Here is a 16,719-nt window from a genome sequence, read left to right as displayed (position 1 = left end):
TAAGTAATAATTTCCCATGGGGAACTGTATCAAATGCCTTACTAAAATTCAGGTAGATTAGATCTACTGCATTTCCTTTGTCTAAAAAATCAGTTATCTTCTCAATGAAGGAGATCAGGTTGGTCTGGCACAATCTACCTTTTGTAAAATCATGTTGTATTTTATCCCTTTTACTGTTTACCTGTGTCCTTAACTACTTTCTCTTTCAAAATTTGTTCCAAGACCTTGCAAGACTTCCTACCGTGAGTAATCTCATCAAAGACAACAGGGCTAATTAGGCTAGAGACACTACACCTATTAATTGTTGTTTTAATGATAAATATGAACCTTCAGCAGGGTAATTAAAAGTTATAATCTCTCTTTCTCTCTCATCCTTTCAAATTTTGATATATCTTATCCCTGAGTAGGGAAATATTTAATTGGAAACAGAGGGGCTGATCAAAGTCTCATCCAAAGACTTCTAGTCACTATCTTTGGTCTGGGTTAGGCCAATAAGGGCAGTAGGCGACTAGCAATTATATGCAAAACCATCTTTTAGGTATATCCAACTGAATACAGTGAACCTCCAATTTAGGTGCATATTTTTCAAGATTTAGACTAAGATTTTCAAAACTCACTAGCAAATTTTTGGTGCATGAACATTTGATAGCCCAAATGAGACACTATTAAGGGTTATGATTTTCAGAAGGTAGGTGCTCAGCATTTTCTGAAAATGTAGGCCCTTATGTGGTGTTTCAAGTTGGGCACCCAAAACCATTAGACACGGAAATCTTAGCCTTAAACTGCAATGTTCAGGTTATTCTGCTTCTCGTGAAGATGGTAAAATTGTGTGTACGTGAGTGTAGCTTGTAATTCTTCAGTAAAAACTATGTATATTTTGGAGCCTTTTTTTTAGTTGTTCACTGTTGAATAAAATAGACTGATGAATAATCCGTGAGTGTCAACAGTTGTTTCACTTGGCACAGAGAGTGTTTTACTGCTGCTCTAAAACTCATAATGCATTTTAACAGATTGAAAATCAAACGCTGTGAAAAAAATGTTTGGGCATTGAATTTTTAAACAAATTTGGAGGTGATTTGAAACCACAGTCATATTAAAACTTGATTTTCACTGTTTAGAATAGAAATCCAAGCCAATTTCATCTCCGCTTGTGACAACACTATCAGTGTTTACAGCAAAGCCAGGTGATTTGCATTGCTACTATTGAAGTAAATTGTAAGAATGTTATGTTTGTCTAATTCTCTAAGGCAATGGTTTCTTTGGTAGAAAGATCCCATATCCTTAGAGAATGACATGGAAAAAATCCAGACTCACAAACCACAATTTCTAGTCTGTGGTTATGCTGGGATACAAAAGGAAATTACAAAATTTAAAGAGAGCTGAGGAAAGGCCTCTACAAGATGTTCTCATGGGATACATGCACAGATCCTGTATAGTATTTTTAGTTGTACAAAAATGTTTGAGAATCTAGCCTAATTCTAGGATGTGTTATGTATGGGCTGATATTTGTTAAGGTAATTCATGGCTTTAACAGATGGAGCTTTTATATTGTTGTGGGGAAGTATATTTGGAATTTTGAGTTTCCAATGTATTTATGCTTTTCTGTGGAAACATTGTTTCCCATATGATATCTGCTGGACTGCAGTTCATTAAAGTATTGTTAATGATGGTTGGAAAATACTTTTCTCCATGGAAAATTTAAACTTTTTTGTCAAAAACATAAAACTTTTTGATTTTCAGCTGAAAAATCAAAACTTTTGGAGAAAGTAGACACTTTCTGCAAAAACTTTCATTCAATCAAAAACCAAAATGTTTGAGGTTTTTGACAAAAAAGTTTAAATTTTCCATGGAGAAGAGTGCTTTCCAACCAGCACTAAAAATATTTTAATGAACTGTAGTCCAGCAGATATCATATGGGGAACAATGGGTTTGCGGGTTTTGTATTTTCTGTTATGTCATAACTACAATTTTTTTGGATAACTCACTTAATTGATTTTAGAATCCACTGAAATATTTCGGATTCTAAATACACAACTAGACCCTTTGGGGGTTCTATTTGTGTCTGCCCAGTGCAACTTCTTGTACTGGTTCAACTTTCTGGTTCTCCCATGGATCTAAGCTGATAGCATACAAACACTGTACTTGTGTGTTGTATGAACTAGCTGCACAAAGCTGGTGCAGTTTTAGAAAGGGATCTGTGAAAGAAATCAGAGGGTGTGTAAACATTGAAGTACCACACACACATCTTACTTGTGTATCATATAAACTACCTGCTTACCAAGCTTTTAAGAAAGATTTAAAATAAAGAGAGGGCAGAGAAAGGATGGGGCAAGTGACAGCTTACAAGAACAACAGCACAGGGAGGGCGGGAAAGGATTTGGAGGAAGAAAGAGAAAAAAATAATTAGACATAGAAACAGAGACATTGTTGTACTGGATCAGACCTGTGGTCTTGTCTAGTATGCTATCTCCAACGGTGGCCAGAACTAGATGCTTCAGAAGAAAGGTGCAGGAAACCTCATAGTAGACAGATATGGGATAATCTGTCCCTCATGAAGGTTTCATGCTAGACCCTGGTAGAGATTGGTTTAAATCCTAAAGCAGATGGTTTTATATCCCTTCCCCAAAAATGTCAGCATTAGCTATTATAACTCTGGATAGTCTTGTTATCTACATAAATGCCCAGTCTCTTTTTGATTCTTGCTAAATTTTTGGCAGAGAGTTCCAGGGTCATATTATGTATTGTATAAAGAAAAAAAAATCAGCTTCGAAGTTGCCACTTTTCAATTTCACTGAACGTCCCCTTGTTCTTGTGTTATGAGGCAGGAAGACTATTTTCAGAGATGCTGCCTGATCCTGTATATGTCATATTGGGTAAAATTTTCAAAATGCTTAAATCCCATTTTGAAGAGTGCTGTAGGCATTTACGAGCATAAATCCTATTGAAAGTTAATGGAACCTAGGCTTTCAAAGGGCCAGATTTACAAGGGTATTTTAGCACCTTTAAAAGGCAGATTCCTTCTGGATTTTTTTTAAAAAAGCTCCTAAGGAAGTTAGGTACTTAATTCCCATTGAAAGTCAAAGGCCCAACTCATTTAAATTCTTTTAATAATCGCAAGAGACACCTGTCTGCTTCTTTAGGGGCATAAATACCTTTAAAAATCTGGTCCTTTAGGGACCTAAAATCATTTAGGGACTTTTGAAAATGTTACCCTGTATTTCTTATCCACAGACATCAGAGAAATGTATTTCATGGAGTGCCATAGATCAGTGCAAACCAAATTTTATTACATGAGGGTAAGCCTAGTGATAGACCCTTAAATGACACTTAGATCATAATATGAGAAGGAATTATTAAAGGCCATTATATCAGGCTTGGTCTACACTACCCCCCTAATTCGAACTAAGGTACGCAACTTCAGCTACGTGAATAACGTAGCTGAAGTTCGAAGTACCTTAGTTCGAATTAGTTCGAACTTACCTTGGTCCACACGCGGCAGGCAGGCTCCCCCGTCGACTCCGCGGTACTCCTCTCGGCGAGCTGGAGTACCGCAGTCGACGGCGAGCACTTCCGGGTTCGACTTATCGCGTCCAGACTAGACGCGATAAGTCGAACCCAGAAGTTCGATTTCCAGCCGTCGAACTAGCGGGTAAGTGTAGCCAAGGCCTCAGTAACAAAAACAGTGTGGAGAAGGGGTGAGGAGGGGTAGAGGATTAGGAAGGAATCCTATTTATTGCTGAAAGAGTCTTTTCTTCCTTTTTAAATGTCATCAGTCTTGCTTTCTTGTTTCTTATCCTATGTTCCTTTCATGCATGGGTGGGGGAGGGCGCAGGGATGTGGGTGGGTGTGCTGAATATTCAACAGGAACAGCTGTTGGATGACCCTGACAGATGGCCTCATAAGTTGTACGTTTTTTTTCCTTGCCTGTGCATTGAGGTCTTGACAATAAGCAGACACAGAGTCCCGGAGTTGTTCATGACTCATTTTGCATATAACTATTAGTTCTAGTCTGGAGTCATTTCTATATACATCCATAGTCAAACCTGCATGTTCTTCAGGAATTAAACCCCAAAGACAAAAACAAAATTATATCCAGAGAAGACCTAATAGAATATAATTTCCTACTTAATTCATATTCATCGCTGCATTGTGTGATTTGTGCATTTTCTATCTATATTTTTTTCAGAAGATTAACCTTTGCCAATCATTGGGGCCAGATTCTAACATCTTTCCTTGTGTGAATTGCGGCTTGCTCCTCAAGTGTAGTCCCATTGACTTCATTGAGACTGCATGTGGAGTAAGGTGGTACTCAGTTTGAACAAGGGCTCCACAATCTGGTCCTTAATGACTAGCCTTGTCTACACTTGCAGCAGCATGCAGCTACACACCACAGTGAAAGGCAGGCTGTGTCCGCTGTGGTGTGTAGCAACATGCAGTAGTGAAAGGCTCCAGTAGGGAGGTGCCAGAGCCATTCTCCACTGCCTCTACCCTTCTAGAGCCTTTTCCTACTGCCGGAGCCTTTCACTGCAGTGGTGAATGGCTCTGGCAGCAAGACACTACACTGCTAAAAATAGCAGCATAGAACGTGGAGGCACCGTAGAGAGATGTGTAGGGTATATACCCTAAGGTTCAGTCATGTAGGGCATTCTACTCTGTTCTACTTGCCTACGTTGTGCCTCACTGTCTACACTGCTATTTATACCCATGCTCGCTGGACTTGCAGCGTCTATATTCTGTCACCACACATGTAGACTTAACCTTAACTGGCATGGGTTCCTCTATGGTCAGCTCTGTTTACCTGTGGGAAGCTTCATACTCCCTTCTGGTGCCTGAGCAAAAATTGTGAACACATAATCATAATTTTATAATGCAGATCTTTACAGTATGACTTGAACAGGCATAAAATACACCTATCTAACCATACTGGTGACTTTCTACTTTGCTTTTACCTTTCTTCCTATGTCTCGCATGTCTTCAACAGATTGCCGATCACTGCACCTCAACACTTGTAAAGATACTGTAAATACATTGCTATGAAAACATTATTATATTAATCTGTATCATCTTCCTGGCTCAAATATTGAGCAATATTTGTCCAGCTTTTAGTTTTTCGTGTGTTGTTTGTAAAGACTAGACAGTGGGGGTTTTCCCCCCTTTCCTGATGCATTCAGACTTGGCACTCACTGGCGTGAATTGATGTCTGGCCTCCACAACAGTGACGAGTAATTGGAGTTGTTCATGATAGATTTTCCTTTTTTAGTTAGAATTTCTCTCTGTCAATTAACACTACTGTCCTCCCAATAAAAGGAGGGTAGATGGATAGGGTTGTACTGCAGCATGTAGCCACAATTCCACACCATTGCCAGAGCCTTTTCCTGCTGCCAGAGACTTTCACTGCAGCATGAAGCTACAGGTGTAGCACCCTGTACTCTACAAGCCACTGTAAGTGTAGATGTAGTTTTAGGCCACTGTAGAGCTTCCTGGACTTCCAGTGACACTTTTCCCGAAGGCCGCAACCCTTCCTCTACATCTTTTGCAGACACTAGTGCTAAGAGTGGTGCTCACCCTGTACAGAGTCTTTGCACTCCTGTAGTACTAGGACTCCCATTATGCTCAGCTCCTGCACTGAGGGTGCAAGAGGTGGAGATTCTTATTGTGGTGATTCTCTCCCTTTTCACACATGCACATGTGTGACCATCAGGCTCTAGGAGAGAGGGGGAGAGCCTGATGGTCACGAGGCCTAGGTTCCATTCCTGTCTCTGCAACAACATGGAGTTGCTGTGTGACTCTGAACAAGGATACTGGATTAGATGGATCAATTCCTTAGTAAATGCTATATTCCTGTGTATGAAAATAATTGGTGGGGCATACACTTTTAAAAATAATTTGGCATGGAATAAAATATCACCTTGCAATAGTAAGTAAACATATTTTCCCAGACCTTTTTGAGCCAATTGCTCCAAAGCAAGTCCTTTTCTTATAAGCATAATAAAACTTGTTGCACTTGGTCTGCATTATACAGCCAAATAGAAATAAAATCAAGGATAAAAAAAATCTTTACCTTTCACAATATTAAATTTATTCTTTTAAAATGAGTTGGCAGAATAGTTAATATGAGGCTGAGAACTCATATGTATTAATTTGCTTTTTTTTTTTTTTTTTAGGAGCTTGAGTTGCCAAAGGATCACCCTACATAAAAATCTGTTTTTCTCTTTTGTTTGCAACTCCATCGTAACAATAATTTGGCTGGCGGCAGTTGCCAACAACCAGCAGTTAGTTGCAACTAATCCAGTAAGTGAAAGTGGATTTGGCTGCACTGTTGATTTGTGTGGAAAGAAATTTAGTGATGGAAAATATTAATAAATTAGATATCATTAGTTCATGACATCATGTCTATCAAAGCTAACATTTCTGAATTGCAGTAAGAATTTATTCATTTTTAAATAATGCAACAGATGTCTGGTCAGTTTGGCCAGCGAGGGTTTGTGAGGGCAGGGGAGTTCAAAATCACATGGATCTTTATTAAATAGATAGTATTGGACTACATTTCTGATTTCAGTTTGGTATTGTGTGTCATGCAGATAGATCTCTTGTATTCTTACACAATACTAAGTCAATGTCAGGAAAGTATTATGATCTGGAAGAATGATTTAAATGAAGTTATACCCGGGATGAATTTGTCCTGGGGTTGGTAATAAAGAAGTCTTGAGTTCTAAACTTGCCTCTGTTATTTGCTTTTGGGGGGGCTTTTGTTCCACCCTCCCCCCCTTCTTTAAAGTTGGATAATAACACTTCACTATCTCATGGGAATGCAGGGCAGTTAGCGAGGCTTATGTAGTGAGGACTAGATTGTGGAGCCCTTGTTCATTTTTGAACACTTATATAAAAAGTCCTGGTCATTTTCAATACTCAAAAATATTTTAATTTAAATATAGTCAGGTACAATATTGTTTAACCTTGCATTTCACTCCTTAGCAGTAACAACTAGAGAATTTACTGGTTAGCATACAGTAGATACCTTTTTTTTCTGCTGGGTGGTCTTAGTTATAATATTTCTGGTATTTACTCTAAGGCTAGCTATAAATTAAAATAGTTCTGTCATGTGCTGCTGCCTGCTTAGTTTATCAAGGGAATGATTATTCTGAGCAATCCCATGAATCCAAGCTTAGATGGTTTTTTTCCAGTGAACAGGAGAGGTACTGGTTTCTAAAACATTTAGGATTTTGACTGGACTATTTCAAAAGAATTTAAGATTATGCTTCAGAACTAAATAAAAATAAATTGATAGATAGTGACTGGCTTTCCTGTCACACGCTTGCACTGGTGCAACTTCAATGTCTTTAGTGGAATGATCCAGATTCAGACTGGTGTTGGGGAACTTGGCTTTGTAAGATTACAGCAGGAAAAATGTGCATGGGCCTGATTTTGATAGCATTCACATTGGGGTAGCTTAGTAGAAGTAGACCAGTGCAAAACTGTGAGAGGAAAATTAGACCCTATTAGACTCTTGGTTTAATTCTGGAGTATAGGATTAAGTTTTGTAGAGAGGACTGGGGCAAAAGTCTAAACATCCTAAGAGCTATTAAGGAGGTGAATCTCCTTTCACCGAGGAGAGTGCATGCACTGTTTCCACTGGAGTTGCTGGTGTAACTGAGAGGATAATGTGGCCTAATCAAAGGATCTTCTGCCCAAAGATGTTACTTACCATCAGATACTTTTCACAAAGATTTGAGGAATCTTTATTTATCTGCATTGATGAATTTACATCAGTGTTAGCAACATGAGGATCCTCTGAGGGGAAAACTTCATCATTTAAAAAAATTTCCCTATGCCCACCATATTCTCCATGATGCTGGAGGCCTTCAGCCTCCATCCCAAAAATCAAGTCAGCTAATAAAACTACAGTCTCCTTTGTGGAGTCATCTGGATGTCACAGTTTGAGTACTGCCTTATGAATATCACATATCAAAGCAAAATTCATAGCAAAGCAGAGTGATGAAATAAGTAATGCTTCCCTCTTGCCATTGAATCTCTCTGGAACCATTGCAAACGAATTATTCAAGCTGTATTCTTTGTTTTTTTCCACAGCTTAGTTGCAAAGTATATCAGTTCATTTACTTGTATTTAATCGGTTGCCATTACTTCTGGATGCTCTGTGAAGGCATTTATCTGCATACTCTCATTGTGGTGGCTGTCTTTGCAGAGAAACAACACTTGATGTGGTATTATCTTCTCGGCTGGGGTATGTAATTCCATAAATTGTTCTCTTTAAAAACAAAAAACAAACTGCTGCTGCCTCAAGAGTTTTTTAGGGGGCGGGCAGGGGAGGAGGGCGAAACCATCATTTTTAATTTAAATCTATAAAACTAATACTGTGTACGCAAGTATTTCAGCAATGTGTATCAGATCAATTTTGTTTCTCTGAAATTCAATATGTCCTTACTGTTTTAGCACAGCTTTTTGCATATACCTCTGTCTTTGCTAAAAGACAGATTATGTACTGGAGAAGTCAGGAAGTGACTCCTCCTTTGCATAAAGAAAAACGCCTCTTATTATGAAGAGACAATAAGAAGTAATTATTCATTGTTTCTCATCTTGAAGATGTTTATACAGGAATGAATGTTTGTTTTCAGAGACGTCTCACCATGCCTAGGGTGGAGGAGGGTCAAAACTGAATTGGGGAAGGCCAAGCATTTATTTTTCCAGAGGTTCCGCTTGACTTGTATTGCTCACAAAGCAAATAGAGAATTACTGTAGGTAAAGAGCTTACGTAAAGAACAATACCAAAGACCACAAACTGAACATGACAGATTAAGGCAGTGTGGGATAGCACTTTCACAAAAGTCAGGACTCAGGCTTCTGGCTGTATTTTCACAAAGCTTTTAGGCCAAAATTTTCTGAAGTGACTAGTGATTTTGTACGCTTCAGCTTTTGGTTGCTCATCTTGAGACACATTCAAGAGACCTGATTTTGAAAGCATAGGTGCTCAGCAGTTTCTGAAAATCAGGCCCTTTTATGTTGTCTCAGACTGGGCACCAAAAATCACTGTTCAACATGTAGGTAATTAGGGATTCAATAAAGTATATTAAACCTCTTTTCTGGTAGTTTTATTTTTATATACTCAAGTACATATACTATAGATCACTAAAAATTATTCTAGAGGCATTTTAATTAACCCTGTTAAGACTGTGAACTTTTATGCATATCCCGTTAAGCATTAATATAGCTTTCAGTCTGGAAAACGTCAGTATGGTTGGAGTTGTACTTTTTTAAAATGCCTTTTTGTTTACAATTTGACATAAGATTTATTTATATAGACAAGTACATATTTCCTAATAATACAACACACTGGACTACATTTCCATATGACAGGACAGACATTGGAGCAAATCAAATGATGTTTTGCTGTATAGTGCTATATGGTTTTGCAACACATAGCATGGTTGAAGTGAAAAAATATAAGATTCCCAAGGCTGATGCAAATATTTGTTTCCTAGTTATTTTCCATGTACTAGAAACCAACAAAACACACAGAAAACAAGCAAAACATAACCAGTACAATTGCATGGCTGTTCATACTGCTGTATGTACAAAAACACTAGTGAATTAGAGGGGGCTTGTCTAGCAATCTGCACAGAATTACACTAATGTAAGGAAACATGCCTAAAAATGAGCATTAATTTTCAAGTGTGAGAATGAAAACAATAGATGAAAAATGTTGTTACATTAACTTACCTGGTCTGATTTTAAATTTTCAATCTGTCTTCCTACTCAGGGCTTTCATCCAGCAGAGCTTTAAGCATGTGCTTAATTTTACAAAGTCAATGGGTCGACTCACTTGCTTAAATGTTTTGCTGGATTGGAGCCTTACTTGCTGCACTATTACTCAGGATTAGATTTTTCAACACAGATGCTTGCTACATTAGGCCTTACTCTGGAAAAATCTCATTCAAATCAAAAAGTACCTGAAATCATGTATATCTGTGCACCTATTACCTCCCACCCTCTGTCCTGATTTTTTACGTTTGCTATCTGGTCACCCGAGGCATGCAGGATGAAATTAGGTTCATTATGTTTAACATTTACCGATTGTCATTTTAACAGAATTAACGACAGAATTAATCTTTGAATTAGGCTGATTTATAAATTTGCTGTTCTCAGGATTCCCATTGATCCCTGCCTGCATACACGCTGTAGCAAGAAGTATGTATTTCAATGACAAGTAAGTAAAATCTCAGCTTTTGTTTCCAAAAATGTAACATTTTCTTTCAAAGAGAGATGGTAATTAATCAAAAGCCCAAATGGTTATTCTTTCCATTTTTCTCCACAGCTGCTGGATCAGTTCTGAAACTCATCTGCTGTACATTATCCATGGGCCTATTTGTGCTGCTTTAGTGGTAGGTGTTTTTCATATGATCATTTGTTTTTTCTTGTCAATTTCCTGATTGTTCCTAGTCTTTTTACAGAATTGATAGGATCAATATCTCTCACCACAAAAACGGTGTGACTGTGAAGACAAGAGGACAGATTCACTAATGGTTTAAGTGCAAAACACCAGTGAATGTATATTACGAGTCCCCTTCTGTGTCCAATCAACAGGATAGAGTATGTTACAGCCCTCAGCTACAGAGTTTTCAAGCTGGGGCAAAAAATTGGATGATTTAGTTAGGGATTGGTCCTGCTTTGAGCAGGGGGATGGACTAGAAGACCTCCTGAGGTCCCTTCCAACCGTGATATTCTATGATTCTATTCTATGATTCTATGATTAAAGAAAGATTTTCTATTTTATATATACATATACAAGCACAGCTATCTTGGCAATTAATAACTATGAAAAATGCATATAAAAGCTCTGCTAAATTGTTATCCATTGGTGATATCATTTTATAAATTAACCTTAACATGTCAATGACTGTACATATTAAAATAATTCCCTTTAGTAAAAGATAATCAGAAAACTTGGACTGGCTGAACTCAGCAAAATTAGCATGTAAAAACACACCGACTTTAATTTTTCCTATCACTTTCCAATTCACACAAGGCAGTTTTATTAAAAATTTATAAATTGAACAGTATTTTGGTAAATAGTTCAAAGTTGCCCCTGAGGCTGAAATTGTTTCTATTTGCATGTCATCTTTGTATAGAAGATAGAATGTGTGGGCCACTGGCTATCTCCAACCAGTTGGTGATACCTCATAATGTTAATGAAGTGCGTCAGTGACTGAACCTTTAATGCTTATCATGACCAGTTTATTCGCTTTGTTGTTAGCTGGTTTGGCCTGGGCCTTTGTTCAACTTTTGTTCAAATTTTGTAATGTAGAGACTTTCATACAGAAAAGACAAACAAAAAGCTGGCATATTTAAATAGGCCAACACTGAGTGCTTTTTTGTAAGTCTGCTCCCACTGAAGTCTAGGGGTGTTTTGCAATTGATTTCACTAGACTGACACTGAGCATGTCTGAAAATCCCACTCTCTAAATCCATTTACTTTTCATGCATTGTTTTATTTATTTATTTACTTTATTTATTTATTTATTCTTTTTTTTTATAATCATCAAAGATATTTATGCAAAGTAGAGGGAGGTTCTAGACATTCACAGTCTCTCTCCTTCTTTTGATGCCTGCTTTGAAGCCATTTGTTCTCATATTATAACCACTTTAAATTCCCACTTCAGTGTCACAAATGCATGACATCACAATTACTTTCATGAAATTACTGCAGGACATAAACTCAATATCCAGCATCAGGGACCCAGCTCTCACTGACTGGTACAAAAAAAATTATACTGGGAAAAATGCAATTTGTCAATTTTCTCCATGAAAATGACTGAACCTTTTTGACTCCAACATTCCAGAAAACATTCTCTCCTAGACTAAGAATGAATCTGACAGATTTCAGCCAGGAAGGAAAAAAGATTGAAAATATTATAAACAACTGAAAATTATCCCTTAGAATGGAAATATTGGTCCCACTTTAACTGTGAGCCAGATCCAACAGTGGCCCTGATTCAATACCCACTAGAGTCAATGGAAATTATATCAAGCCCTCTAGACACTGTTACCTGTTCTGCCTACATTTAATCTCAGTTTTCTGCCAACTAAAATAAGAAAATAGGATTTCTTCTCCCCTCTCCACACCCTCCTAGGGCAGAATCCTGAACCCATTGCACAGCCTATTATCTTAGCTGTTGAGAAATGTTTGCTGAGGAGGTCCATGGGGTACATAGATACTGTGGTACTCATGCCCCCTTTACAGGGTGATTAGCTAGTGAATTAATGTAGTTGAGAATCCCTTGCCTTTGTCCCACTCCAAACCCTCTCCATAATGAAGCACAATGTGTTCCTCTGGAACTGTGATCCGTGACCAGTGGGGCAGGGACCCCTGCAGAGATTCCCTGTATCCTGCCTCCCTCTACCCTGACAATCAGGTCTTCCATACCTGTAGATGTTGTGCTTGAAAGTACTTGGGCTCTAGTATTTCCTCTAGTCTGAAAACCAGTTCTAAATCCATCTAACCTTTCCTCTCCCCAACATATACAAAGGGTGAGATCCCAGTTCAATTAACATCAGTAGGAGTTTTGCCATTTACTTCAATAGGGCCAGGATTGCACCCAGAGAATGCATGCTACTCTATTTTATACTAACATGCTACTATTTCTTTAATCCAAAACTGTCTAGTCCCAGAGATGTCACATACATAACTATGCTGTCAGTGCTAAGGCTGAGATGTCATTTGTATCTTCCTTAGTTTACACATTTGAGCTCTGAATTTCATGAAAACTAGCACACCTTGCAGGGTCTGGCCTCATTTGCCAAATTTCATATCTTCCTTCCTCCCCCTACCTCCAACCAATCAATATCAAAGATACACAGGCACAAAGTACCTGATCCAAAGCCTATTGAAAGCAATGGCAAGAATCCCATTGATTTCAGTGGACTCTGGGTCAGGCCCAAACTGCCCAGCATTGTTCCCATCAAAGTCAACAATAAAAATGCCTTTTGATTTCAATGACAGCAATATCAGGCGCACAATGTGTTTGAGTCTTGTAAATCTCTATGTGCAGCTGTTTTTATTTATTTAAATATTTGTACAACTTTAATAGTCCTGCATGGATGTTTAATGAAAAGGAGGTTGAAAATGTGGCTCTGATTCTCAGTATACGTTTCCTGGGCACTGAGACAGGAAAAAAAATATGGATGCAGAGATGATGAAAACTGAACAGGGTTGTAAATCTTGCCCATGACATGTGCGAATGAAAGAGATCCTTTTTGAAAGGGTTACTGTACTTTTCCATCCTGATAATAGTTAGATGTTATACATTGATTAAAAAAAGACAAGTCAGGGATAAAGACGGAAGACTAAATGCATGTGCTTTGGCTGTATAAGCAGAACCCTCATGGCTGAAGAAGTTTGACTGCCAATCCAATTTCCACACTTAACTAAGCATGACCTGCTTTAGGACAACTGTAAGCAACAATATTAAACTATAAACAAGATAACTAGGGGAAAGTGTTTTTTCTCCTTGTAGGAGCAACATCTTAAAGACCCCAACTGGGATTTTCAGAGGAGGAGTCAATGGGAAATGGGTTCCTAACTCCCTTAGGCTGCTTTGAAAGTCCCATCCTCCATGAAGTTAACAAGAATGCTTTTAGAAGCCATGTTATTATGTAATTGTGATCAAATCTAGGCCCAAGAAAGGAGCAGCTATCTATTTGTATCTTGACTGGAATTGTCTCCAGTTGCCCAGTGAGTTGCAAATGTTTGCCTAAAGAGTCATGAATAAAGAACTAGCAGGGGAATGGGGAAATGGAGGCCGATGTCAGTTTCTCCAATGGAGGAGAATCATAGATCAGAATGGGAAAAAAAGAACAGCAGTGGTATTTTAATTTAAGTAAAAGCAGTTTTGACTTCAGCTATATTAACAAATGTTTCTTTCTATGCTGAAGTTTTTATTTCTGCCACTGAAAAGGACAGATTTTAAAATTATTTCTACCACTCTATAAGCAGGAATATGTTACAATAGTTTAGTGTATTTTTTCCTTGACAGTTCTTTAAATAAGCCTGAAGACCACAATTCGGCAAGGTAGCTAACAAGACAAGGTAGATTCAGCAAGGTATGTAATTTTAACATGAGAGGCAGTATGGTCCGATGGATGGGGCACTGGACTGAAACTCATGAGACCAACCTTATGTTTCTACCTTTGCCGCTGACTTGCTGTGTGACCTTGGCAAGTCATTTCCCCTCTATGTACATCTATTTCCCCTCCCAACCTTTGTCTGACTTGACTTGTGTAAACTCTGTGAGGCAGGGACTATTTCTTCCTATGAGTTTGCACTGTACCTAGCCCAATGGGACTCCAAACTCAGTTGGGTCTTGTAGTTATTATCATAATACATATATACATGTGAGTAGTCCCATTGATGCCAATGGGACTATCTGTGCTTAAAATTTTGCATGTGCTAAAGTAATTTCCTGAATCAGGACCTGCTTTTGCTATTTTGGTAAGAAATCAGGCCATCACAATCTCTCAGTTTTAGCATTTTGGAAAAAGTCTCTATTCCTGACAAAAGAGATTACTGCATATTTCTGCTGCTCTTTTTCTCGGGTCTGCACTCTACTTTGCCACATCACTAAACTCATTTATTTGATTCATTTGTTCTAATATCTGCACTAGTTAGCCGTGCAAATTGTGTGAATGTGTTTATGGTGGGAAAGGAGCATGTTCTATTTTAAAAAATGAAATATAAACACGAATAAGATTTTATGAATGAAATAGTTCTGTTATGAGCTACTCACCTTTAACTTTTGTTAATTTGCTGTTTAATTAATCTTCAAGCTGAAGATCTGTGTTAAAAATATTTTGTACTAATTCAGTCAAATTGCCAAAGCTTCACAGATATGTAAAGTACAAGTTTCAGAGAGCCATTTTGTATTAAAGTAATAGATCTAAGTGAGAGAGCTTAAAATTAGCAATGAAGGAAGGACATATTGTTGGAATGTACAATAGGAAGTTAGATGAGGATGGTAGGCTGCCTGAAACCTAAATAAATCCCTTGAGAAAGAATCAGAAGACCTTGATTGCCTAAACAAAGCTAAAAGGTAGTTGCTAGTTTCCAGCAGAAACTCATGCAGAAGTTTCCTATGTAAAGCAATTTCCTATTAAATTGATTTAAATAGCTCATAAGTGGAATATAAATAACATAGCACATCCACCTAATACCATGTTGCTGGAACCATAAACAGCTGTTAATCATGAGTGCATAATTTACGTGACAGGAATGCTGTTGTATACAGGGTTGCTAACCAGGTCACAACTTTATTATAGTGAGACAAAAAAGATCTATACCCTAGAGGAGGAAGTCCTGCTTGTTGTAGAAAGGAGGGCATTTACGTGTACTGGCGCCTTCCCCTATTCTTTGCATTGGTACACCTGCTGAGAGATCTTCTGCATCTCCCCACGCTGTTAAAGACCATATCTAGACCAAGTTCTTAAATATGGGATCCTATACTGGTAATGGCTATCTGCACCAGTCAGCCTCTCATTCTTGTTCAGAGAGATGGGATTGCCATACAGACCTCACCCATGAGTCTCGGGTGGTGATTAACTTGATGTCTCTTCTTCATGGGGGAAAAATACCAATTTAGAGAACTAAGATTGGAAAGCTCCTTTTGTCCCTAAACAACTTCATACAAGGGAAGTTAATCAATGGTTTGGCCAATGAGGCTACTATTTGGAGGCAAGTGCCCTCAGCCAGAGGTATTGCTGTCTTTAAAAGGACTTATCCCATAGGCAGGAAGGAGAGTCATTACCTCTGCCCCTTACAACATGTCTGAGATTAGACAACTGCTGCCATTATACAATGATACATGAAAATTCAATGCAAAGTTGTCAGTTTTATCCTCTTCTCTGACCTCGTTTATTTGTCTACCTGGCTGTGCTTATACTGTGAGCTCTTCAGGGAAGGAACCATCTCATCTTCCATGTCTGTGACACTACCACAAATAAATAAACAACAATAATAAATAGTTATATATTTGTCACACTTGCATCTTCTAATGGTTTATTTGCACACTTATTATTTAATTAGATTTAGGGCACATGCTTGTAAACTAGACCACGAGTGGTTTGTTCATTCACTTTGAAACATATTGAAATATTAGCAAGAAAAGGTTTTACTGGGAGAGGTAAAGAGGAACCCAAATTCTCATTGACTTCAGCAAAATTTATTGTTGCTCATTACTTTTTGGGATCACTCCTTAACAATGAAGCAAAGGCCCAAATCCTCAAAGGTCAACGGGAGATCTGTGGGAGTTAGGCATCTAAATGCCTTTGAAAATCTGGTCCAAATTCCTAAAATATGCTCTTATCACTTTGTTCTATATGGTAAAATAACATGGAGAGTACCATCAGACCATTGTAGCTAATAGAAATGTCATTTAATTTACAATACTACTGAATAATCTGAGTATTTGTCACTTTGTCTATGCCTTTAAGTTATAACAGCATATCCCATGGGTCTACTGTAAAAATGGTCAAGAAACACTTTTTTTTTTCTTTTAAAAAGTTTTGACTAAAATTTAAAAAAATCATTTGTCCAAATTTTTCTTTCAAATGTTTTGGATTCTCATTGAAAATTTTTTTTCCCAGTTTTTGGCTTTTTTGATTGATGAAAACTAGGGGAGAGAGGAATCAATTTTTAGGTGGGGGAGGGTACTC

At 37.9% G+C, this 16,719-nt stretch overlaps 1 protein-coding gene across 3 annotated transcripts in view; it reads left to right on the top strand.

The window, feature by feature from the left end:
• CALCRL (calcitonin receptor like receptor) overlaps positions 1-16,719 on the top strand; it is a 96,237-nt gene that overhangs the window by 63,604 nt on the left and 15,914 nt on the right. For all 3 annotated transcript variants that reach the window (XM_034785334.1, XM_034785332.1, XM_034785333.1), the window contains 4 exons: positions 6,165-6,291; positions 8,089-8,242; positions 10,162-10,222; positions 10,331-10,397. In XM_034785334.1, the coding sequence (XP_034641225.1) occupies positions 6,165-6,291; positions 8,089-8,242; positions 10,162-10,222; positions 10,331-10,397 (409 nt within the window). The remainder of the gene's footprint in view (positions 1-6,164; positions 6,292-8,088; positions 8,243-10,161; positions 10,223-10,330; positions 10,398-16,719) is intronic.

Source organism: Trachemys scripta, chromosome 11 (genome assembly GCF_013100865.1).
Source record: "Trachemys scripta elegans isolate TJP31775 chromosome 11, CAS_Tse_1.0, whole genome shotgun sequence".
Taxonomy (NCBI): domain Eukaryota; kingdom Metazoa; phylum Chordata; order Testudines; family Emydidae; genus Trachemys; species Trachemys scripta.
Note: the sequence above shows the minus strand (reverse complement) of the source record. Positions and strands in the feature narration are given on the sequence as shown.